This window comes from Phaenicophaeus curvirostris, chromosome 1 (assembly GCF_032191515.1).
Source record: "Phaenicophaeus curvirostris isolate KB17595 chromosome 1, BPBGC_Pcur_1.0, whole genome shotgun sequence".
Classification (NCBI taxonomy): Eukaryota; Metazoa; Chordata; class Aves; order Cuculiformes; family Cuculidae; genus Phaenicophaeus; species Phaenicophaeus curvirostris.
Genome location: NC_091392.1, coordinates 126,067,888 through 126,094,705, shown reverse-complemented (window position 1 = coordinate 126,094,705; position 26,818 = coordinate 126,067,888). Strand labels below are relative to the sequence as shown.

General features: G+C 39.1%; 1 protein-coding gene across 2 annotated transcripts; it reads right to left on the bottom strand.

Moving 5' to 3' along the window:
* Window positions 1-26,818, bottom strand: KLHL15 (kelch like family member 15). 2 transcript variants are annotated; one of them, XM_069873699.1, is made up of 3 exons: window positions 26,696-26,818; window positions 16,114-16,825; window positions 1-6,140 (listed from the first exon to the last, which is right to left on the bottom strand). In XM_069873699.1, the coding sequence occupies exons 2-3, from the start codon at window positions 16,816-16,818 to the stop codon at window positions 5,031-5,033; spliced, it is 1,815 nt and encodes a 604-aa protein (XP_069729800.1). In that variant the 5' UTR covers window positions 16,819-16,825; window positions 26,696-26,818; the 3' UTR covers window positions 1-5,030. The 2 variants fall into 2 exon arrangements, with proteins under 2 accessions (XP_069729800.1, XP_069729808.1); XM_069873707.1 differs by lacking the exon at window positions 26,696-26,818 and adding an exon at window positions 25,103-25,122.

The window sequence follows — 26,818 nt, the reverse complement described above, 5'->3', positions numbered from 1 at the left end:
TTTTCCAGAGCCATAAATAAAAACTACCATCTGCAAATAGAAGTGGTTTTCCCCTAGCTGTTAACTTTAATATTAATCCAACAGTATTTGAAATTGATCTTTGAAAGTTATTTTTAAAATACTATATAAACATTAATTGAAATTTGGGAAGTGGGGAAAAAAAAATTTAGTAGAGGGAAATCCAGGAAGGCTGTGCTCAAAACAAGTCAGTTTTTCTGCTGCCTGCCACATACAGCTATGTTTTATGAAGTTTACCCACATGAATAGAAACATTAAAGTTACTCAACAACTTTAAAAAATAGAATACAGATGCAAAAGTAGTCATTAGTATTTCTTTTAAGCAGCTTCAGACTGTTTTGCAAACATTAAAATCTCAAAGCATCAGCTACAGGACACCAACAAGCTTCACTTTAAATAGATTACACATGCTTTCCAGTTATGTTCTTTCCCACTCTCCTTCAGTGAGCCCTGCCACACGTGACGGACCACGCTTAGTCAAGTAATTTCACCAGGTACATTTTTACTAAGGCAAGGAGAAGCAGGATGGACGTTTTCTTTAATGCCCCCCAGCCCTATAAACACTTTTAACACAGGCTGATATTTGCACCGTTGTCTTTAAGTACCTTACAGGTTTCTGTTTTCTTTATATTGAACTGTTCACGTATGCGGAGTACACATTTCAAGTGTTAGAAGAACCAGGGGCCCAATTCGCTACTTGTTCTTATAAGGAAAAATATATTTAAAAGGCAAAGTATTTCCACAAATGTGGCTATTTCTAAAAAGACTTTTTCATACAAAGGCTGATACGAGCTTGAAGTTTATTTTTTTAAGAGCTGTTAGCATCTCCCCATAGTGCTTACCCTCCTTTGCAGAAGAATGGACATAGTGAGCTAAGCAATGCTTTTCTTTTTAAAATAATTTGAATTTGTATTTGCTGAATCGTATCCTTGGCTTCCTGGGTGTCAACTGAAGCTTTGTTCCTGGTGAAAGTAGTTATCCTATTATCAGCATGAAACAAGGCAGCACTTGGGTTTGTAAGGTAAGAGGTCCTCAAGAAAAACTGGCTGCAAACCTCAAACTAGAGAAATACACACCTCAAAAATCCTTAGAGCCTAAGTCCTAACAGCATTGCAGCAACCAGGGCATCCACACTTTTCAAAAAGAAATGACATAAAAGCAGGTTGCCAGGTCGATGCTATGCTGCCACATAGCCCCTCGAGCTAGCAGTGCCTTCTGGAACAGCAGTCTTCATAAAATCAAGTACTGCTTTCCTCCAGCTGGATCAGTGGGGAAAAAAATTCCAAAATGTTTTTTTGCTACCCAATGCCTCCCACTGGGAATCTACTATCAACACTTTGTGGGGGAAAAGTGAGCTATTGCTAGCTTATGCTAGGAAAAAAATTATCTGTCCCCTTGAACCCAAATATAACAGCATGAAGAATGGGAACTGGCAGTGTCCAACCTCTTCACAGGAGCACTATGCTTTTTGGCTATTCTGACTCATTTGAAAACAAAATTTCCTCCTGAAGCTAGTTGCTAAATTAAGACATGAAGCTGATACATTTTTGCCATGAATGTGGAAAAAAACCAAACCTCAAACTAGACTGTAACTCACTATGTCCACCTTTTTAAGAAAAGGCAAGTGCACTTGCTGTTTAAAAGCAGGTTGTGTTAAATTTTAAATATGCAGGTATTTCATTATGGGTGGGGTGGGAACAGAAGAAATACCCCCCCTCCAACTTACTAATCAAAGATCATAACTTACCTTTTCCTTGACCAAGAAAAGGCATTTATGTTTTTAAAACTCACGTTAACGTGATCACAATACTCAAAATTTGACAGTAATAGGCAGTTCTCACTAGCCAGTTTAATTTTGTTTTTATTTAAACTCTAAATTATCTGGAGCTAAATACTAAAAGCAAACACAGAGACTTTAAATTGAAACATATTTTATATATATAAAGTAACTGCCTCAAAAGTTTCATCACAATGGAAAACATAATGTAAGCTAGTTTTGTATTTCATGTTTGTAACAATAAAAGCATGGTAGAAATGTAAATTAAGAAAATATTCTTGCATACCCCCACATGTTCTAAACCCAAACAAATTCCAGTCATATGTAATGCTCAAAAGGTTACAGTCAGCTTCACAATGGAGACAAAACTTCAGGGAAGGTGAAACGAACAGTTCAAGTTAAGAACGTCACAGAATAATTATTATTACAATACTAAACAAGTTCCTTCAGAATTGGGCATCTGAAGATAAATATTAAATTCAAAGCAGAGCACCTAAAAATGACCTGGCTCTTCACGTTTCAAGTGTCAATACTCACCAATGACTTCAGTGGCAGTTGCTTAGCACACAGAACTTTAGAAGGTGCTTAAATGCAGACTCAAAAACGTAGCTTGAGACACCTCCACCCTAATTTTTAATAAGGTCTTGTCCATGTCCGTTTCTTACACCTGAATCATGGAAGGCCAGATATCCAGAACCACGTCCATCCCCAAGACTAGCCCTAGGTAAAAGTTACATACTATATGTAACATGCCCATGAAAGCCTCAAGCAGGATGAGTTTTTGCTGCCCCATAAACTTTTCAAGGAATGAGCTGGTGACAAAAAGAATTAAAAACAACTTAGAAAAACTGCTTTATTGTGCCCCATAGTTCCATGAACTATGTACAGTAGAACCTTTTTTACTTGCACATAGCCAGCACCTACTGGAGTCAGTTTAACTCTGCACCCACACAGGGCAATGTAGACACAAGTGTCACAGAGAAACTGAGGTTTAGTGTGAGCCACGATGGCTTCAAGTTATGCTATTAAGAAAGTAAATTAGATCTCTAATTCAGTAAACTGAACTTTGATTAAAAAAAAAAAAGACTTAAATTTAAATGTGAACTAGTCTGCATCAGGCTGAATATCAATATTTGGACCAGTCACGACTGGTCTAAGTAACTTATTACTACTGCTATGATGCCATTCATTCTCTCTTTTTTTAGAAACACGTGGAAAGAAAATAACAATAGATCATTTCTAATCAAAGAAAAAAACAAAACTGCCAACTTGCCATCCAGCTCCAAGTCCTCACATCTTAACCTATAACGTAATTACTACAAAAATATCAAAATACAAGTATGAGGAGTTTGACACGCTTTAACTTCTGTCTATTATTTCACACTTAGTTTAGGCAAGTAAGTGTTATTTTTAACACAGGAAATTTAGGGTGATTTTGGTCCCTTTTTTAAGTGCATTCTTTTGAACTCCCTGAGAACTGTACATTCCTTTTCTACAGTGATTTCCGACTGGAAGATGCCAAATAAAGTAGTTTTGCATTGCTGCATATAAAGTAAAATCTACTGCTTAAAGTGAAACACAGCAGCATAAGAGTCTACAAAATATGCAGGTGCACATTTCAGCATTTTGCCCCTACACAATTGAACTAAGTCTTCAACTTCTCCAAATCTCTCCTTTAGATTCTAGAATAAGAGGCTAATTTCACACCATTAAAGAAAACCAGAATGTAATTACTGTTACTATTTACTTCTCAGCAGTCTACTGTCAGCAATATGTGCAAGTCAACACAATGGAGTTATGCAAAGTCCTCTTGGACCACACATCTCAATTCAGGCACTCCAGGGTCAGTAGCTACAGTTGTGTAGGGTTTTCTGTAAAAGAAACATAACCAGTACTAACCATTCAACCATCTAACTCCACGGTTTCAAAACACAGCAGCTCTTAGCAGTCGATAATTAAAATAATAATAATAAAAAAAAGATTACACCACTCCAGTACAAGCACAAACAAAACACTCATACTGAAGTCAAGTACAAGCAAAGTACTGTGAATTAACTGTAGTTTATCCAGTTCTGAAAACAATCACGGGTCAAATCAGTGCTCAGCATTTGCTTACTGACATTTTCCATTTTCATAAAAAAGGAGACTGGGCAGCACATTTAAACATAAAAGAAACTCAGGTGAGATGTGTTTACTTTTAAAAAATAATTTATGAAATAACAAACAATCAACAGTTCATTATGTAACATTGATATAAAGAGTTTAGAGGTACTGAATCAATCAGTATATACTAAAGATAAGATACTTTGATACCAAGCGAGGCCTCCAGTTACCCAAGAACTCTGAATTATTTAACTCATTAGAGAATAGTATTATACCTTAAATTCAACAGATATGGCTGAATCTGTGCACTAGTTAAAATATAATATTGTAACTATACATAAAAAGATGTATTTATATAGTTTTTACAGTGTATGCATGTGTGTATATATATATTTTTTACTCACCCACAAACACAATGCAGACAATAGAAGGCAGCATAGAAATAGTGTTCTGAATATAAAAATGTTTTGTTTTCAATTTAGTAGAAAAGTGTATAATTTGCATTTTGGCAGACTTACTGGTACTACTGTACAAAACCAGGAAAACGACCATGCAAGGGGGTTAAGATTATTCTTCAACATACATAGAACAAAAAAAACCTAGCAGATTTGAGAATAATTAGCAATTGATGGGAAAAGCACCCAAAAGACAACATAAAATACAGAAATGGTTTAGTTTTGTTCTTTTAAGCCCAGCTGTACCCTAGTACAGATGATTTTTATTCTGATGCTCAATAAAAATGAAAAAGTCTTTCTTCCTTCCACAAATACTTTGTTAATCTCAGCTTATTTGCGAAGCATAGTGATATAATGACCATAAAAAAAAAGACAGAAGACAGTATTATGGACATAAAATGTTACAAAAAAAAATAACCACACTCAAAAATATATTTTTCTTTTCCCCTACTTACAGTTAAATCTGTTAAAAAAGAAACAAAGCTTTTACAATATCAGACCAACTATTGGCTTTTCTAATAAACTTGGTGAGTACTCTCCTGTACATCCTGTTTCCCTTAAGCATTTAGCAGTTGCTCTTATGCACAAGGTAACGTCTCTGAAGGAATTCAACTGGTTTGTATTTTTTGACAAATTGGGTATAGCTTTCTGTATTTCATGGAGCAGTTCACTCTGTTTTAGCTGCAACGTCTAACATGCTCCAAAACATATTCGGGAAAGTGCAAACTGCAGACTTGTAAGCCGTCCAGCTTGCATGGCATCCTTGGATATTCATCTTCTTTCCATTTGTTTTCCTCTGGATCAAAGGTGAGAATGGAATCACTGTAATGACCATTGTAACAAAGGCCTCCAAGAACCATTATCTGTTTGTCCAGAACAGCTACACCGTGACCGCTCCTACCAATTGGCATAGAAGCTAATATGGTCCATTGATCAGTATCTGGGTCATAAACCTCTGTAGAAGGACAGCCTTGAGATTCAAAGGAGGCCCTCAGGATCACACAGACACCACCAAAGACATAAAGCTTACCATTATAAGAAATCATTTTGTGAAAGCATCTTGCATAATTCATTTTGCACTTGTTCTCCCAACAGTTAGTGACCACTTGCGTTCTCCTTGTTCGCTGCTCTACTGTCCCTTCTTTACTGGGATCAAAAACACACACTTGCTTAGAAGTTGAAGATGATGTAATTCCACCAGTGATATACAACTTGTTACCAAGCACAGTCCCTTCATGTCCGTATTTATTGACTGGATAGGGATCCACAAACTCCCACTTATCTTCAGTAATATCATACCGTTCAGTTGAGTAAAATGTTTCATCCCTGGTTCTCCCAGCCACTGCATAAACATACCTCCCAATAACTCCAACAGCAAACTCGGAACGTGGAACAGACATGTCTGCCATTCGTAACCAAGTGTTCTGTCTTGGGTCATACCTAAACACTTTGGATGAAGCATGAAACTCTCCATCTGGCCCCAGTTCTTCCCCACCTAACAGAAACACAAAGTTGTTCACAATGGCAAGGCAGTCTGGTCGTAAAGGTACTTGAGGACCCTCTAGTTCCCACCAGACCCTTGGTTTGTGCAAGAGAAGAATTTTACTGTTTACCATACTGTGTCCTATCATTCCTCTAAATACTGCAGTTTGGGGTTTGGCAGAACGAATTTTGTTCGATTTCATTTCCATCAAAGGCTGTTGGTGAACGCTATGAAAGTAATTCATGGCTTGGTCAACCTCATGTCGCAGCTGCCGGGAGTATCGATAAAACTCTGATGTTTTTACCTATGAATACAGTTAAAACATATTAAAATTCCGACCAAGAGAAACAATCCAGAAAACCTAAATTACTTGTGTCATTAGAAGATTATTTGACTTATTTTCATTCAGGCAACTGACATCTGTGCATGAAGGGTTAAACTAATGTACCATTATCAAAATCCAGAAAGTAATTTAGCGATTAATAGCAGTAACTAACATTTACAGCAGAATATTCACATGCAGAATTTAAGATGGAATTAGGCACAACTGAAATCCCCTGTCTAAAAATCATTATTCCTTCTTCCAAATAAAGCCTCTCTTTATCTTCTTAATCCATGAAGTGTCTAAATAAAAAATGTACTATTTTCCTGGTTTTGAAAAACATTTTGTGCACCCATACTGTGTTTACCAGTGTCTACCCTAATCTTAATTTCTGCTGAATTCTCACAACCAAGCCCAAACACGTATTCCCAAATGCTGGCCTCTGCACACAGGGCGATTTAATTGAGGTCGGATGGGAAGGTACCCAAACACCTTCCCTCTGAACACATGATCACACTGTCATAATTATTATCCCTCTGTGTTATGGTTTCCCCTCTGTGAGTCTCCATTAACAAACACCTTTAACACAAGAGGAAAACACCTCAACCTATAATCTTTTGGTTGTGGATTTATTTGGTAAGTTGTGGAGGTACGTCTGAACTTCCACTTCCCAGGTGAGAGTTAGAACCTTTGAAATTAGCACATAGTAGTGAAGTGCTCCTTCTCATTGCCATCTCAAATTGGAAAGAGCTGTCCTTGCTCAGTTTTACTGGCACTGGGGAGAAGAGGAGGTTCTAAGAATCTACATTTCCACGCCTGACTCCTCCTCTCATCTAGGCTCCCCATTTAAGTTCCCTAGGCTGGTCCCAAGAGAATATCAAAATATATCCCCATCTTGAACATTTTAATAAATTTAGCTCCAGGTAGCCCTCAGGTCACTGTGGAGTGACTCAAAGAGGCTTCACTCTTCCTGTACAGCCTGGTTGTTCTGACTTGAATGAAAGACGAATTGATTTTCTAACTTTTCAGCTACATCTCGTCTACGTAACTTCATTTTCTGAAAGTTAACTACGTGTTTTTCAGACAAGGTTTATCTCTAAAAGTGATAACACAGGGCACTGGTATGCAGAAAGGCCACTGCTTACATCTGTCCCTGTGGAAAGTAATCCTTAAGTTGTTGGAACGCCATAAGGGAAAGAAGCAGGGAGCGGTAGACAGTACAGGTAACTCAAAACCAGAGTATTCCATTCCATGTACATCATACTCGGTATAAAACTGAGAGACCATGAGTGTCAAGCCCTCTTCTTTGATGGCAGGTGTCTAATGCAGACCTCTTTTGTGGTTTTGCCCCTGATTCTGGACCTGTATATTCCTGAAACCAGCTCCTGAGCACAGCTCCCATTTGCCACTAAGTTCAGCCTGGGACCTTTCCCCGTGTCTGCTCTGCAGCACCTGTGGTGATGTAGTCATAGAGGGGAAGTTCAATTTCATATATTTGTATGTATTTTACTATTCTCTTATTAACAGTATTTTCCTTATTTTTATTATTGTTTCATTAAGGCTGGTTTAGTTTCCAACCCACAAGACACTTTCTCTCATTTCCCCTTCCCTTTTCCCAGTCAGGGAGCTGGGGATTTGGACTGCAACTGCTCACGTTTAGCTGCTGATCAAGCCACGTGGGGGTAAACCATGACAGTGGTCTAACACAGCATTCTGAATTACACTTGTAAAACAAATAAAAACCTGCTAGATATGCCAAATCCACAAACCCTCTATCAGATTTGATCCTAAAACCCCGTTTCTTTCACATAACACTGGATTGATTTCAAACACTCCGAACGCCTTTAGTTCCCACCAGCTCCGAGAAGCAGTGCTATGAAAAATTGCCGTGACGCTTTGAAATTTCAAAACAACCACAAGATAACATCAGAAGCTACTGTTTTTCAGTATCTGGTCCCCTATACCTTCCTACTCCGTGTCCCAAGCGACAAAAGCCTGTACCACCACTTACCTAGGGGCTGGTGGTATGAGTTCTCCTGTATATGAAAAGCAATTTGGAAATGAATGTTCTTTATATCTTGTGAATAAAATAGTTCCTTGTTCCATAAACATGCACTATTCAAATTTTGTTACCCTTTTGTTAATCATTTCTCTTCCTTGTGTAGTAATTAAAACATTCTGTTGTCAGATTAATGACAGCTCAAAAGATTTTAAAAACATTTTAGGACATGATTCATACAGATTCTGGTATTGTTTTACACACCAGATTTTTAAAAAAACTTGAATACTAACCTACCACTGTAAAGCCCTGGATAGCTCGAGACTTATAATGATTTAATCTTTTTTATTATGCTTTTTCTTTCCCCACACTTTGTTTTGACAAATCAACTTATCTTTGTTTGGAAAAAAGAGGATGGTCACACACAGATTTAATATATTATTCTTGGAGCAATATCCAACTTCTTTGGACTGTTTTTACTGGGGGCGATGATGGAACAAAAAGGTTTACTTAAGTATAGTGCTTATCAAACACCCACAGTAAGTCCAACTCTTCTATCTTCTTACGGCAAATAAAGAACAGATGAAAAACACCAGACAAGTTCACGTGGCATTTTTTAGAATAAGCCACACACCTTGCTTGACTGAAAAGACTGAACACAAAGTCCAGAAGATGGGCTGGGGGGAGGGAGGGTGTAAGGAGAACCACAGCACAGAAAAACGGTCAAACATAGAAAGCCTTAAAGGTTACAGAAAACAGGAAGTTAAAAAACAAAACAAAACAAAAGAACCATGGATGGGTTACTTTATCCTTAAAAGTAACTTTCAAAACCTAAAACAGTATAACTATTTCACACATTCCCAAACTGGAGCTACCATTTTTCGAATTAAACAAAGAGTTCTGTTCCACCTATATGCATTTCAAGTTTTCTTAGATGATTATGGAGGACAACAGGATCAACATCCTTACAATGTGAAGCATGCCAGCAAAGTCTGGCAGAGATGGAAAATGTTTTTTTCATTTCGCCTCTCAACATTTACAACTCCATCTTTATTTCTAGAAATGAAATGCCAGCCAGAAACTGGAATTAAAATAAGCCTTATGTATCCTCACCAATCTACTCCTTCACATCACCTGAATCTTACCGCATGAGGGCATGCAAAAGGAAACAATTAATATCTCCTAATTCAAGAGACTGAATCTCAAGACCTGGGAATCAATTAACAGTTTACTACTACTTATCTTGACAAAGGCACTAATACCAAAGCAAAGCTTCCATCTTTTACCTTAAACTAGAAAGACATCAAGAAGCAAAGCCAGCTACCAGTTATAAACAATTCTTTCAGACTGAAGTTCAGGGGAAGCCATCTACAAGAACAATCTTGAAGAGATTAACATGAGAATATATACGCATTAGGAATTCTTACAATAATCAGAAAAAAAACCCAAACAAAAAACTCAAAACAAAACAGAATGATAGACTATCTAAATTCCGGTAAGAAAAGATAGTTGTAGACTTCCTAGACTTCACCGTTGAGGAAAAATATCAGTGTTTCTAGCATTCCAGTTTTCACCAGCACCACCACCTTTGCCATACAGGAGTGGTACTTCTCCTGAGGCTCAAACGACAGTCTAAAGTAAATGTTCGGATATGTCTATATGAAAGCACAGACTGATCACACTTGCTTGATGCAAATGAAGGCAAAGCAAATGTAGGGCAGTCTGCCCACTTTCACATTCACACAGTTTGTGTGAAATTTTCCAGAATAATTTGAAAGTCCTACTCAGTTCATAGTAAGGAAAAATCTCCTAACATCTACACTTCTGAATAATTTCATGATGCTTTTAATTACCTGTGTGCATAATAATAATAATAACAAAGAGAAGCACTAGAATTCTGGTGTTTAGCTATAAAACCACAACTGTATATTGCGCATGTATTTTATGTTCAGTAGATTAAAGAACACAGCCATCAGCAAGCCTTTTGTGGAACTTGCACCCAAAAATATGCTGAAGGAAACCCCTCACAGTTCTGAAGTAGGCTTCTACCATTACTTTTAAGTAGTAGCAGATAGCTGATCAACAAATATCTAAGTGCTTGCCAACGGACCAATACTCCTGTTAAGTTCAAATGAAGAAGCTCTAGAAGGAACATGCACCTAGTTACCAAGATACTCAATTAAAAAGAATGCTCAGAAGTTTCTGCAAAACATCCAAATCAGATGGAAATACACACTAACTGTGATGAACCTTGAAGTAAAACAAATGCAGGTTCTTAAGAGTACATTATAAACTCTGAATTGATAAAAAAATATAAACATTTCAGAGCATTTTCAAAGTGTAAAGAAAGCCTATTCTGTTATCTGGCTGAAGGGTCTCAAAGAAAGTTTAAGTTAGACTTCTTTACCAACCCCAGCTTCATTGTAAAAGAGGAATTTAATCCAAGTGCTAAAGCTTTTCTCATGATTTTTTACATTCTTTCCAATTCTTTCTCTTCAGTTTTCTCAACAAAACCTTCTTACAGGGGTTCTGCTGGGGCACAGCACTGAAGCAAGAGCTCCCAAAGAGCTCTCCTGAGAACTATCTCATTGCATCACCTACAGTGGCTGACAGCGAGATTTTTACCTACACAAGCATGGAATAGCAAAGGTCAAAATCAAATGTGTCATTCCATAAAAAAAGATGATGAAGAAAATAATTAAAACATCCCACCTCTCCACTTACCCCCTAGGCAGTCAATACCAAAACCATTAAGACTTCACCAAAATCACCATCATCCCTCCAGACGTTGTAAATTGGAGCTTGAATGCATTTTCTCTTCTTCATTTTGAATCAGTGAAACATTCAGTAAAAACTAATGGTTTTCCAAATTACCGCAGCTATAATCAATGCCTATTTTTCTCCTGTATTGCAATGCATGTTTTTCTAGCTGCAGCAGCTATGTGAGTTTCAGAATTTTCTATCTGTATTACATACTATTTCTATCTATATTACAGCTATAGCTCTATTTGTATTTTTGTTACTCCGGGTTTTCGGAAAAAGCTTTCAAAACCAGGCCAAACGTATCCTGAGCTGCATCAAAAGAAGCGTGGCCAGCAGGTGAAGGGAGGCAACTCACCCCCTCTATTACACTCTTGTTAAGCCTCCAGATAGAGTATTGTGTCCAGTTCTGGAATCACCAACATAAGGATATGGAACTGTTTCAACAGGTCCAGAGGGGAGGCATAAAAATGAACAGAGGGCTGGAGCACCTCTGCTATGAGGACAGGCTGAGAGAGCTGCGGTTGTTCAGCTTGGAGAAGGGGAGGCTCTGGGGAGACCTTACAGTGACCTTCCAGTACCTGAAGGGGCTACAGGAAAGCTGGGGAGGGACTTTTTACAAAGGCATATAGTGACAGGACGAAGGGGAAAGGCTTTAAATTGGAAGGGGGAAGATTTACATCAGACATTATGAAGAAATTCTTCACTACAGGGGCGGTGAGACGCTAGCACAGGTTGCCCAGGGAAGCTGTGGCTGCCCAATCCCTGGAGGTGTTCAAGGCCAGGCTGGATGGGGCCTTGGGCAGCCTGGTCTGGTGTGAGGCGTCCCTGCCCATGGCAGGAGGGTTGGAACTGGATGATCTTGAAGGTCCCTTCGAAAGCAAACCATTCCATGATTTATGGAGGCCATAAAAAAAAGCTACTTTGGAAATGCCAAAACTAAACATCTATTATTTGCACACCTGGTAACTAAATCTTATAATGTTATTATATGGGGTAGATGTTAGCTTGGTACCTTCTGTAGAACTGGTAAAAAAAAACCAGAAAAATTTGGATGGGTCATAGTGTGACTGTCACCTCTAGTCACATAAGCAGAGAACTATTTCAAAGGTTATAAAATTGTGCTTACCTAAGTTTTGTAAAACTGTCAGTTCTGATTGTGTAAGCGATACAACCCAAACTCAGCTACTACATATACAGAAGCTATACTACACCTTTTCAGTGAATAACGATGGTCTCTCTATCAGACTTCAAATTTTTTCTTTTACTTGCAAAAAAATTTGATCTTTTACTAGAAAATACGCTGAATCAAAACTAAAGATCTATCAATCCTACTAACTAGAATCTTATTATTTTCACATCTACTTATCTCTGGCCATATTCTAAGCACAATTATAAGCCTGTCAACATCACCAAAATGTCACCACACATGTTCCAAATCAATATTCAGTAACATAGAAAAAAAAAAGTGACACATGTCTAAAACAGCAGCAACCAAAATTACTTTGCAAAGGAACATCAGTATGCCTAGCACTGGACAAGCAGCTGTACTTAACTTCCCCTTTTTATATTATGGGTCATTACCTAGTTACCTCCCAAGGCCAGTACGAAAACTGGTTAGTAGCAGTATACAGCTTTGAAGAGCTATTCTGCAAGTGCTACAAATCACTTACTGTTTTTCAACCTAGCCATATAAATATAAAACAACACAGCCTCTGTGAAGCAAGGACAATGCCCTCAAATGGAGTATTTTGCTTTCCCTTTCAGAAATTGGCAAGAAAAATTATCAGAGTCAAGCTAAAATCTACCTTGAATCTAACTCAAATCTAATCTCTCATATAGTGGAGCCAACAATCTATACAACAGAATTCAGACAACCTTTAGACATAAAAATACCAAGTGCAGCACCTATTTAAGATGAGAGGCCCACTAACCTCATCCACTAGACACTTCTTATTCTAAACTTCAGCATACGAAGCTGTAGAGAGGAAAAAAAAAATATAAATTCAACATTTATCAAAGGTAAAGTCACAATGACATAAAATTACGATGACATCTTCTCAAAAGTTACTATTTTCTAGGCACAGGAAAGCACATACTCAAAGATAATGTGCTACTCATCCTACCTCTAAAGCAGGAGCTGATGCATCTAGTGATTAATAACTTCCTGATCTAAGCAGGGACCTTATAAATCCGTATGGGCGAGTCATAACAAACCCTACAGACTGGACATGAAAAAAAACTTTTGATTTCAAGGACAGAGGTTTTGAAACAATAGTTCAGTCTAAGTAGTCTACAGAAACTAAAGGGAGCTTAAAAAGTGTATTAAAAGAAATCATTACATTGTTGCCTACAATAACACAGAGGAAGTCAACCTCCTAGGAGAAACACCCTTCAACTTCTATCTTCAACCTCGCTCAGGACTTAATGGAGCCACGGATATGTTTCAAATGAAGGAAAGTGTAATATGGGTAGTGGAACTTGTGCTTCTCCCCATATGTTTTGCCTTTATTTTCAAACTATTCCCCGAAGCCTTACTTCATATACCTTTCCATTTCCCCCCATACATCTATATCCAAGGGCTGAGGAACAAAAGGAGTATCTATTCATACTTTAGAAGCAGTTCTTCCAGTGCAGTTTAGAGCAAGTAAAGAAAGCTGCACCTTCATTCCTAATGCATGTCAGCCTCAAGGTATAAATCTAGAAATCTAGAGTCACTCATCAAATCGTTTAACGGACAAGCCATCCCACTCAGACTGTAAATCACTCTCACTTGCAAAAAAAAAAAAAAAAAAGTAAGAAACCGAATAGCTAAGAAACCGAATAGCTTAAAAGGCCAAAAGTATCTTTACTGTGACTTGCAAAGTTAAGTTATTTATATACTACAATGGCAGCCATCTTAGAAATGCGTATTAGAAAGATTATATAAGAGCACATATGACAAGCCAGCAAATACAGAGTTCACTGAACTGTAAAAGTCAACCTCAGATTGTATTTGGTACATTCACATAGGCATTTAGTATGTGCTGGCTTCAGGAAAAGAGGGAATTCTGTTTGCAGATCTCGAAAAAAAACAGTTTTACCAATATTTTCCCCCTTCTACACACAGAAGAAAGAATTCAGAGTTCTTCTCAGGTTACTGCCAGAACACTTAACAGACATACTCTTGTAGTAAAAAAAACCACAAAGAACACATGGTCTATATTTTGATGTTTGCTCCAACTGCAGTTGTCCTTTGTCACTTGTCATACTGCATTACTCAATGGTCTATCGCCAGGGCAAAACACAAATACATTCCTAAGTGCAGAAACAAATGACATACTTATTTAGCTGTGCTTCCCTCTGCTGAGTTGTCCTACTCCAGAATCTGCACTGGCTTCTTTCTGTTTCCACACACAATTCATGGAAAGGGCATTCACAGATAAAGCTTTTACATGCACATATATAAACTAGGATGCTGAAAGCAACTTCTGTCCTTCAGTTGTACCTATCTGGACACTTCGTAACTGGCAAGATAAAAACACCAGAAGCACCATATGCAGTATTAGACACTGATACCAAAATCAGCTCCAGAAGTTACAGCTATGTGTAATGCTGAAGACCAACATATACTTTTCACTTGCACTTAGAGATATTTAACTGAATTCAGCTTGATGCTTGAACTTGAACTCCAAAATATTACAGATCTGAAGCAGACTTTTTTACAAGTCTTACTATATTAGACTGACTTTAAGAATGAATACTCTAAATCCTATCAGTTTTCCTAGTGAAGGGTTTAAATTATGTAATAACAAGGTAAAAGCATTACTAAAACCAAGATACTACACAGTGTCTCTCAGAGTCCAGCTCTTCCTATTTGGAAATGTTTTAACCCAATATAAACATTACACTGCTGTTCTAAAATATGTTTAGGTATATATTTTGTTTATGTCGGCACGATAATATAGGATATTATTAATAATTATATAATAATTATAATAATAATATATAGTACTATAACTTCCTCTACTCAATTCACACACAAAACCCCAAAATATGAAAAACTCACTTGTCTCTGAAGTAATGAATACCTTCTATAATTTAAAATACAAATAAGTGTAAGGATTACTGCTTAAATGATCCAGTAACTCTTAAAACCACCAAGAACAATACAAACCTATCCATATATTCACCAAATACCAAAATAAAAATATATATTGGAAATTAATTTTCAAGGATCCAAACAAAAACACAGGGGCTTAAATCCTATTAATTCACTAAGAAGTGAAAAATACACAGGTTAAAGTTGTATCTTACCACACAAAATCAACATTGTTAGAACAAACCAGCAGTTTTCGTAATTCCTAACCTGAATACCCTTACTGTTACTAGGGTGGGAGACAGCTGCTTACCATGTTTTATAATTCCCTACTGCAGACAAACACTCAAGAGATGCTCAAGAACTAGAAAACATTTTTGTCTGTTCTTCAACAGACAAGGCAAGTTTTCTTTTAATATCTTAATATATAGAACAAGTAATTGAATTTTAGATCACCTGTTACAAAGGTTCTTCCGATATTTAAAGTAAATAATTACATTTCACACCATCAATAACTTTTGATTGTATTATGTGCCTTGTGTAGAACCAAATGCACATGTAACTTTGCAGGATCAGAGCCAACTTCCAACTGCTGTGTAACAGCAAGAGCAATGAAGATACAACACCACCACCACCACCCTGCAGATTTAACAGCAGATGCTAGTTTTCCTTTGTAAATAAAAAAAAAGTCAGTACTTAAAACACATAACACCTACAGTCACTATGTTTTGATTATACTGATAACAAACATCATGATATATGCCCTACACACTGTACACATCTATATAATATCTCGAAAGCAAGCAGCAACTTATGGAAAACAGTAAAAAGGATCTAAATAAAACTTGATACAAGTGACCTTATTTTAAAATGTCCCTTCCATATGAAGTCGCTTTAAAAAAATGTATTGTAAACCTACCTGTTCTCCAGCCACTGTACATACTATCGTCTAATAATCAGATGACAATACTTTTAGATGTTGGTCTTCTACAGATTTACTAGAAAAATAAATGCTATCTTTTTGTTCCTCCTAATAGGTTTGGGAATCTTACCTATTTAAAGACATGCTGCCCTACCTAAATGATGAATCCTGTCTATTGCTTTTCAAATGCACCAACCTTCTCAAAAACACTGGATGGTGTCATCAAACAAAACCTGATGTTCTGAATGATCGTGTCCGTATGCCTCCAGCGTCTTCTATCATGGCGCAGCCAGGCCTGAACAGCTTCATACAGCTCTATCTCTGGAAACCTGCTCAGATGATCATTATCCAAGTAAGACATGAGCTTCTCAAAGCTCAGATATGAAAGGAAGTCAGGTCTGGACATAAGTGGCACAAAATTCTCTAGCAGAAAGGAGTCCAATTTTTCCCTGACTCCTTCGATGTTTACACCAAAATCATCCAGAAGTCTCATAATTTCTGCACAGTTTTCTAAGCAGATTTTAGCTAAGAGAAAAGAGCAGCAAAATTTTACCACCTCTATAAGCTGGACATACATGGCAGCCTGAAGGATTTCATGAACAGTGTTCATACTCAGTTCAATAGTTCCATAGTACATGAATTGGAGGACATGACTGAAGCCTGTAGCTGTGAGACCTTTCAAATGGATTTTGTCCTGATCTCGTTCTCGCATATCAGCTGTGAACATAATCCTGAAGTAATCACTCTGGGTGGCAAGCAGTGCTTTATGGGCCTGAAATTGGTGGTCTTCAATGACAAGTGTGACATCAAGAAGCAATCCCTCCTCATACAGTGCTCTGAATCCAGCAGAGACACTGGTGTCATGGATGGAGGAGCTAAACCCTTCCACGTCCCCTGCCATGAATCACCTGGGGGGAAGAAAAAATAAATAAATAAAAATAAAAATAAATTGTTATTTCTAATAACATATCACAAGCTATTCTTGACTAAATAAATCCTAACTGACATTGTTTTATTAAGACTTGTAAGTGTTAATCATCCTTTCTGTTTTCTCTTCAGATGAAAATTCAACTTAAAAAACAACTTAAAACACAAATTTTAAATACTTCTCCCCCCAAAATATTCTCATTTTAAAAGATAGGGTAAAGAACAAGAATATTGCCAAAGTGACTCCTCACTCCAAGCAAGTGGTCAAATAATGCAATGCTAAAAATGTTGCCATGGTTTTCTTCCTACCCCTCAATCCTTCTAAAGTTTTTACCTTAGGGGAGCAATAAAACACCTTTTGTTGAATATGAAAGGTTTCAGAAAAGAAGTTAAACTTCTTTAATTTCAGAAACAAGCTCCAGTAGATCTGTACGAGGTATAAACCAAAAAAATCTTGTCTCTTTAAAAATATACATAAAATTTACTCAAAAGTTATTTCTAGGAAACCTAACATTTTCAGAGATACTATCTAAGTTTGTGTCTCTCACTTCTCCTACAACAACACAGTCCCTTCCCCACACTTTTTTCTTATTAACAGAGATTAATCAGCTGATGAGATTTATAAAATGCAATATACTAAGACAACAGAAAGCACTGACAAGATTAGGTCAGAGTAAATAATATTCTGTATACTGCATTTAACAAAGCTTAATTGCTTATTAAGCATTTGAAATTTTGCAGATGCATAGTGTTACTTACGTGCAAGTTACAGTCAAACAGCAAATAAGCCAAAAAAGAAATTAAAGACTAGCAGGATCCTACTCCTTTAAAGTTAAGGAAGACAATTCAACAAAAAACTCTATCAATAAAATCAGGAATTTATCACAATCTTGCTCATCTTCCTTGGGTTTAGGTACAGTGAAGTTGTATGAGGTAGCTTGAACCCATCAAACAATATACCACCAAGAAAAAGGGGAAGGCACACTCCACTTTCCCTTCTCTGCCCTTCTAGGGTCTGAGCTCCTGCTGCCTCCTTCATTTCTGGGGCTCTCTGGACTGCTCTAGAAAGCCAATTCAACTCATAAACCTTACAGAAAACTAAACCAACGCAAAAGGGAAGGGAGACACAGAACAAGGCATAAAACAAACACCACCACCCCCCAGCACACACAAAACATCGAAACCAGAGAGCTTTCAGTGAGCCAATTTCTGACTTGACACTGCGAGAGTATAGCAGAAGAACCAACCTGATCCAGAAGGCATGACATCACACATGAGCAGGAACAGGGAAGAAGGGTAACATCTTTTCCCTTTTGGCAATAATCAGCTACTAGAAATTGCTCAACGATTTTTGTTTCACTTTATCCCACCTTAAATTACACTGCAACACTCACTTAGTTATTTTTGCATTTACCACTGAACTCCCTGTAACAGTTAAAGTTAATAATGTTTTGGCACTGGTAACCTACATGAAAAGCTAAATAACACCAACATCAACACATTTAAATATCTGCTAATTGTCAAGGTTATAGAACATTTACAGCAATATATGGTCCCAGAAGTGACTCTAGGTTGACTCAGGTTTCACAACTTCAGAGAACAGGCACCATGTTACTCCCCACTTCTTCAAGCATCACATTCCAGCTGCTGCCATTAACTGGAACATATTTTATTAGACTCCATCAACAGATAATCATCTCCTCTCCTTAATTTATCAGCACTCATCCCAGAAAACAAACTTGGAGATATTCTTTGTCTATGCAAAACTAAAATGGTGAGTGGGTGTTTGTAACTGTACGTCATGGAATTAGCACTGCTCCCACATTGCTGAAGCCTGCTGACAGGTTCTGTGCACAACAGAGTTAATTCTGGGAGTATTCATGAAAATTAAGGCCTTACGACAAAATTCAAACTCCTGAAAGTAAGAGCAGCAGCAGGAGAACAAAGCTGACAATCCAACTGCTTTCTCGCTAGTATCCATGATAGCACGTTTCCCTCAACATCACTGAAGACAAAGAATAAACTGCTCTGGAGCTTCATACTGCGAGTCCCTTATTCTTGAAAACAGCACATGCCTACCAGAAAGAAAAATTACCATTAAATATTTGTCTGGGTTATTGCCAATTCTTATGTAAGAGCAGTAAAGGAAAGAATTACTCTACTAACTCTCACCACCTCAAAAACAAGCAACAAACTGCCAAGGAAGGATAAAAATAGAATTTTCAGGATTTTGCTTCTAGTTATCCTTTTATTCGATATCAGAAAGACAAACATTAATACTTTTAGGAGTTTTTTGTCTTTCAGTAGAGCACCTGTAACACACAAACACATACACACAGACTTCTCTGATGTTTAATAACAGCTGAGCTCATACTTCAGTCTTTCCTGTTCAAGAGCTTTAATGGTCACTTGCCTTTAAAGGGCCACCTGTTTCCATTCAATATACACCAACTTGAAACAACTATCTCTCAGTTTTGCTTGAAATTGGTCAAGATGTTGAAAGGTTACTAGGATGCTCAGATAGCACAACTGTGTAAGTTACATTTCTTTGGCAGAGCAACTAGGGCACATGGCTCAGTTTCAATTTCAAGATCAATGGACAATCGGTATTTGCAAGTGTGAGGCTTGAACAGAACAAAACAGAACCACAGAATTGTTTACTGGAAAAGACCTTTAAGATCATTGAGTCCAATGGTAAACCTAACACTGCCAAGTCCACTACTAAACCATGGTATATTCAGAAAAAAAAAAGGTAGAAATTCTGAGGGTGACTGAAGCAACTTATATTGAACTGAAAATAATGCAATTTCCCATCACACAGGCTCATGCAGGCAGCAATCTCACAGAACAAACTTCTTCAAAAGAGTACATACATTACTGCGTACGTGAACAACACATATGAACCAAAGCAGTAAGCTCCAAAGATGTACTAGTGTCTTTCCCCTTAACCTGAGAAAGATAATTACATTATAGGTACTCTGCAAGTAAAAGGAAAGAAATTAACTTTATATAAGATGGCTTTGAAAGGCCTCTTTCACTGTCCTCAAAGCAGCAAAAAGGATAAGCTGGCAACTGACAGCAAGCAGAGAGTAAATGCAACAGGTCCAGAGGAGCACCTCCAGTGTTCCTGGGCACAGCAGTCCTGCTAAGCAGAGGGTGTTGGACTAGATGACCTCCAGAGGACTCTTCCAACCTCAACCAATCTATGACTAAGTTGCTTTTCCATAGTGTCTGCACTGCGACTTTTCTTTTTGCGACCATCCTTTTAATTCTGACTAAACAGCAATCACACACACACAAATCAGATACAAGTTAGTATACTTCAAATGTTAAACCTATAAAAAAAATGTAAGGAATCACCAAAATACATTTTAAAAACATCCCTGCATTTAGGGAGCACCTTTCAGAGTTCAGATTTTGACACCTCACTAAAACTGGCTGTTCCCTAGAAGTATATTAAAACCAGAAGTCAGCCGCAAAACTGTAACAAAGATGTAACAAAGTGGTCAACACTCTGAAATTATTATTTCAGAATGTTTTAATAATGTGGGGGTTTAAGTCACCTCACCCTTCTTTTTACAACCATCTTTTTTACATTATTTTTAGTAAATCAACAGTTTTCAATGTTAAAATATTTTTTCTTCCCAAACATCAGATGGCATTTAATGGATTATTAAGTAGAGACAAAACCAGTAAGACCTCTCCATAACACCATCTGACATAGCTTCAGAATTCTACGAGCAAAGAGAGAAAGACTACTTGTCTTCCTGCATTAAATAAAAGAAGTAAATACTAATTTTTTGGCATATAGCAATGCACAACATCAGCAGATATATTTTTCTTTACTACAAAAAAAATGTATTGACCAGTGCAAATTCACAAGGGGGTTAAAATAGCATGAAGACTGGGAAACCAGACGGTTAAACGTTTATTATATTCAACAGGGGAAAAAAGTCTTCATTTCTATAGCTCATGTCCTCAGTCAAAAGCAAATAGCAATGTGATAGATCAAATATTAAAAAAGCAATACAAAATACTCTCAAACGAAGTAATTTTTCTAAAGCACAGCTATGCCATTCCTCCCACACACAGACCTGCAATCTTAGATGTAATTCTGTGCACTGTTCAAATGCTGCAGCTTATTTCCCAGAGGACAATAACATAATGATTTTTTTTCATATTTTCAATATAAACACAAAATTCAGAGTTAGATTTTCTTCACTCATGAAAATCACAATAGCACACTTAATCCTAAGGAACACATGTAGCCTACAGAGGTCTAGAAGAAAAACAGAACAAAAAATTTCAATGCATGAACAACAAAGGGGGTAAAAAAAAAAATCTAAGTTGACGTTCTGCATTTTTCCATACACACTAGAGCTGACCATTATAATGCAGCACAGGAAGCAAGAGTCTCTGCTGAAAAGCCAAAGAGAAATATGCTTAACCTACTTAGTTTTTTCTGACATTTCTTCCTCTTTTAGCACACAATGCATCACGATTGTAAAAGCACTTACTTGCAACACTGATTTCTCATCTTTATTCCGCAGCTATAAAAAAAGCCTGAAAACCCTGTTCCAGACTGCCTTTTCTGGCTAAACAAGGAGAACCTTATTTCCTCAGGGTGCCTGAGGCTCTTAGTCACAAGAAGAAGAAATGGAATCCAAATGCACAGGCTACAGAGAAGGAAGTTACAGAATACCTGCTTTTGGCTCATACACTGCTCGATTCAAAAACCTATCCAAAATAGTACTTCCTGAAAAAAAAGCCCTTTAAATAAGTGTGTTTATACAATATGTAAGCTTATATGCACTTTCTAGGGATAGAAATGTGTTGTTCTAGGAAAATACTGACAATAACAACTCTAGCACACCAGATGAAAGGCAGATTTCTGCTTTCCTTTACTGCTGTTCCTTCAGAACTAGCAGATTCCTTTGTTTACACATTCTGAACTTCTTGTTCATTCTACCTACACCTTATGGAAATTCTGAGAAATTACATATGTGAACATAGTTGAACAACAGATTTTCACATAATAGAACACTGAGAAGTTACATGAAAAGGTATTTCACCATACAGAGCCATACTTTGGTTACACAAAGTATTAAAACAGAGCTAAAAATTCAGTACCTGTTCCACCTACCCTATTCCTTTCATCCATCAAAAGCAAGCATTTAAGTGCAAATTTTAAAGCTGTAACATATGTTTTATTTACTGAGGTGCACAGCAAAGACTGCTTTGAGCAGAATTCTCTGACCTAAATTTTGTTACAATAAACACTTCCTTGCACAAATAGGACATTTCTGCATAGTCAAATATTATACACATGTATGAAAATACAAGAGACACAGGCATTTGCATATACAAGCAAAACATTCACAACTGCAGATGCTATGATCACTAAAAACTAGGCCTTTGAATGAGGTGTACTGCAATGAGTGAGAATGTAATGAGTGTATAAATATTCGTTTCTACAGGTTAAAGAATTTATCCCTACATTCAATTTTTTTTTACTCAGTTTGATGCTAAAACCAATAAATCTTGTCCAAACTATCATTTTTCATCATAACTCCCCATTAACAGCAACAGAAGAAATGACATAAAAGTGACATAGATCAATAAATAGTGGCTAACAAAACCTTCACCTTCAAACACAGGAAACAAACACACCAAGTCTGCACGTATTTTATATAAAATCCTTTGTCAATAGTATGCTAAGTTTGGGAAACAATTTATCATAAACACAATGGTAGGTTCACATTACAAGACTCTACCAAACCCATAGTGAGAATTCTAAAACCATCGCATTACTTGAGAATCGAGGAGTCAAGAGCTTACTGATCCCAGCTGGTCAGAGGAACCAGACTGCCAGAACTCTAGAAATTAAAACTTGAATACTCCTAAAAACTGTCCATACTGCATGAAGAATTTCTCAGGGGCATGCATCTGCCCACGATGCGATCTCCAAGTGATCTGCAACAGTTCATAACAGAAATGGCAATACTTATATCATTTGCCTCTGATGTCACTGCGGTTATGTGACAAACATTATCAGAACCAGTTGTAACCAAACATACCAAAACTCAGTACAGATTATGTCTCAGCTCAGTATGGGTACACGTCACTCAGTCTGCTAGAACCCTGATGAGCAGTCTTCAGCTATCTTCACAGGGTACAATACCAGGAGAGAGCGTTTTGCTCTGTGTTCTTATTGTGAAACCTCTAACTCAAGCAGATGTGTTGGTGCCCTCACAGGCACGTATTTGTAACAGGTAAGTTTCTCAGCTCATATTAACCTCCATTCCTAAAAAATTATACTACAATCCAATTCAGTCTTTCTGCACAGAAAGATCCACAATGTTACAAGCACACACACAAACAGAACCACTTTGTTTTAAAACACTGTTGAAGAATATAGTTTTCACATATGCTGAATTTGCATGAGTACTAATTGATTATATGTCAGAAACTTTCCATTTTACAATACGCTCCCTGGCTCAGCCCTTAAATCAAGCTTAAGAATAACTATCAAATGGCTTCAGATGAAAGCATGTGCCTGACAAGCATTTTAAGACTGCCAGACATATGCATCAGCTGTAGTTACTTGATCAGTTTAACTTCACCTAACAGAATCCAAACCCAGCTTCCGTCTCATGAATTACCATCAATGAGATATGCATTAGTTTCTAATCTTATCAGTCCATTATGCGGATGATGTAACTACACTTCATAAACATCGAGACAGTTTAAACCATTTGGCTAGAAGATCACTGCACCCCTATGCCTGTACGGAAAAACACGCTCCCGAACGTAGAGCGAGCTCAGCTCAATGGTCTTCCAGTTACATTTGATGATACCAGAGCAGGTGCCCAGCATAAAATATTTTAATATGTATGTAAGAATGAGAATTATCTTTAACTAAAAAGCCTTGTATCACTAATACCCAAGAGTTAAATGATGGTAGTGTTGAAAACTACAGATTTGCCACTGCTCTCAAAGGGGACAAGACTGTTTTATCCTGAGTGCCAACATTCCTTTTACATATATATACACACATATATACGTGGCTAATGTAATGGCTATTTTTTCCAAATGTAAGGAAAAAAATATTAACAAAGAGGGATTTTTCTCATTGTGAAGGTATTTGTCATGAAAATGGTGGCATAATTTATACTGAAAAGTAACAAGTTATGTATTTCTTAGTAGCAAAAATCTAAGCATGCTTTTTATATCAAAGCCTTTGACCTTTCATGACAAACTTTGAGCATAATAAAAAGGTTATAAGCTACAAGTAATATTTAAACTATATTAGTAGAAATAATTTTAATCTAAATTAAGATAGTTGAAATACCCCTTGCCATTTTCTTTTTGTTCTCTGGATGTTTATTGCTAACTTAGTACTCTCAGCATCTTCTGAGAAACCGAGATTGAGATTGTGCCTTTTGTTGAAGGCACATGGCTTTTGACCACATTGCCAAATGTCAACCTTATTTGTCATAAAGACAGAAATGTGAAACATTAAATTTCCACAAATTTTCACCAAACTGGCAGCAAGACACATGAAAAAGACCTGTTGTCTCCAGTGTGAGCTCAGCAGTTATCTGTTCTACTTTGCTTGCTGAAAGGCAAATCGACACACGTGGAGATCCAAACCAGCCATAGAGTATAATTAAGAAAAGTGAAAGGGGATGAGTGACAACAGGAAAGTTTATAGGACATGTGTTAGAAATTAAATATGCTAGCTAAGTATTGGAAGGAAAAAGGCAGAAAGGAAGTTGGCGCATGGTGGTACGCTGAGGAGATCTGAGTGAACTGGAGTAACGATGAAAGAGCTTAGATACAAGTTCACTTAACAAGGAAGTCAACAGAAAACCAGACTTCAGTTCTGCCCTTTTATCCAGTAACAGCTTTATGGCTCCCCTATTCCTCCTCTAAAGGAGAAAATAAAAAACATAATTAAAAAGAAACACCTTTATTTTTTGAAGCAATATTTCAATACCACCAAAACCAGGCCACGGCTCCAATACCAACTCTGAGCAGCGATCTACCCGCCCTGCTCGAAGACGCTTCCCCCCGCGCCGCCGATCCTGAAATATCCATTTTCGGGGCAGGCACTCGGCTGCCCGAGCTGAGCGCGGCGCCGGAGGAGCCCGCGGCACCGGGCCCGGGGCGGCCCCACAGGGCTGGCGCGGCGCGGCCGGCGGAGCCGCGGCCCTGCGAGCCGGGAGGGGCCCGGGGCGGGCGGCGGCCTCACCTACCTCTCGGCGGCGGCGGCGCCCGAGACGCGGCGGCCTCCGTGTACCATAAAGCCGGGGGCGGCGGCGGCGGAGGGAGGCGCCGGGGGGGCTGAGGAGAGGGGGCCGCGGCCGAGGCGCAGCCGGGAGGAGGCGGAGGAAGAAGAAGGGGGGACCCCGGGCTCCCTCCTCCCCGCGGCCGGCGCTCAGGGGAGGCGGGGAGCCGCCCCCCCCGCCGGGCCCGGGCCGCCTGCGCCTCGCCCCGGGGGCCCCGGCTCGTTTACCTCCGGCGCTGCCCCCCGCGCTCGGGCTCCCCGCGCCGCCCGTCACTTCCGCCGCCCCCGGCGGGGAGCGGAGCCCTGACCGGAGCCCTTACCGGAGCCCGCGCGCGGCCGCGGCTCGGGAGAGCGGCGCCCAGGGGCATCGTCCGCGCCGGGCTCCGCGGGGCGCTCATCCGCTCGCCGGCCCTCGGCGGCGGCTCCTCCGGGGCGCGTCGCTCCGTCCCGCCTCTCCCGGGCGGTGGCGCGGCCGAGCCGGGAGGCCGCTGGAACTCCTCCCCCGAGAGCTGGGGTCGCGGGCTGATCCCGGCTCCCTTCTCCTCGCGGGCAGCCCTGCCGGCCGCCGTGGGAACCGGGTCACCGGAGCCCGGCGGGTCAGGGACAGCGCAGCCGCCCTCGAGCAACAAACTGCACGCGGCTCACGGGGAACAGCGCGGGTCCCACAGGGCTTTGCCTCGGTACAAACATCACCTCCTGCCTTCTCTGTCTTCTGGTTTTCCCTTTCTGTTTTCCCTCTCTGTTTTTCCCGCACAGGCGAACTGTAGGAGGTAAACTTTATTACGTGGACCTTTGGTTTGCTGCTTCCACCCCCAAACCGCTCGCTACCTGCTACATACCTCCGCATCGCTTTCTATGTCGCTCACTGCTTTAAATAGCAGGCCACACGCTGCCATCCTCTCCGCTCACTGCCGTTCCCATCCCCTTCGCTGCCTATTTTCGGTCTCTCGTTACCACCCCATTCTCGATTTATAAAAGAGAAGCAACAGCTGCCGCCCCCAAGCCGAGCGTCTTTCCCACTTTTCACAGCCTCACACAACGAACCACCTAGTCCAGGCCCTACTTCACAAAAGACTTCTCACTGCTGTTCCCACTCTGCCCTCCTACTGCTCCCTCACAGCCCGCTTACTCCATGCTGCAATCAACCGTCTGCCACCCATTCCTTCATCCCAACAGCCTGACCTCTCTCTACCCGACAAACTTCATCCTATGCCACTTCATGTGTTTACTCATGCAGTAAATCTGCCCTGTCTCCCAGTCGCCGATTGGAAACCTGCTACTTGTCTGCTTACAGTGAAACAACCAACCTTCACATACTGACTCTACTGTTCCTGGCTCAAAGACCTTCTCTCTTTACTCACAGGATGTATCTTCTGCTGCACCAAGCACACACACGCTCACATCTCCAGCTTCAGCAAATAAAAACCAGAGTAGATAAAAAATTTCTCCTATGCAGAAATGATACAACCAAAACTTAATGCATCCTTCTGCCCTCTTCAGACTTTTGACCTTCATTGGTCAGTGAGGGTGGAAAAAGCTAGCAGGACTGTTTTGGCTTTACCTGTTTGTCATTTTGCTGTTTGCAGTTTGTAGCAAGCTGAGGCGCAAGATGATCTTCAGGTCTCTCCTACACGCTGCCACAGAAGAGAACCTCAAACCTAGCCAGCAAACAGAGAAAGAGAAG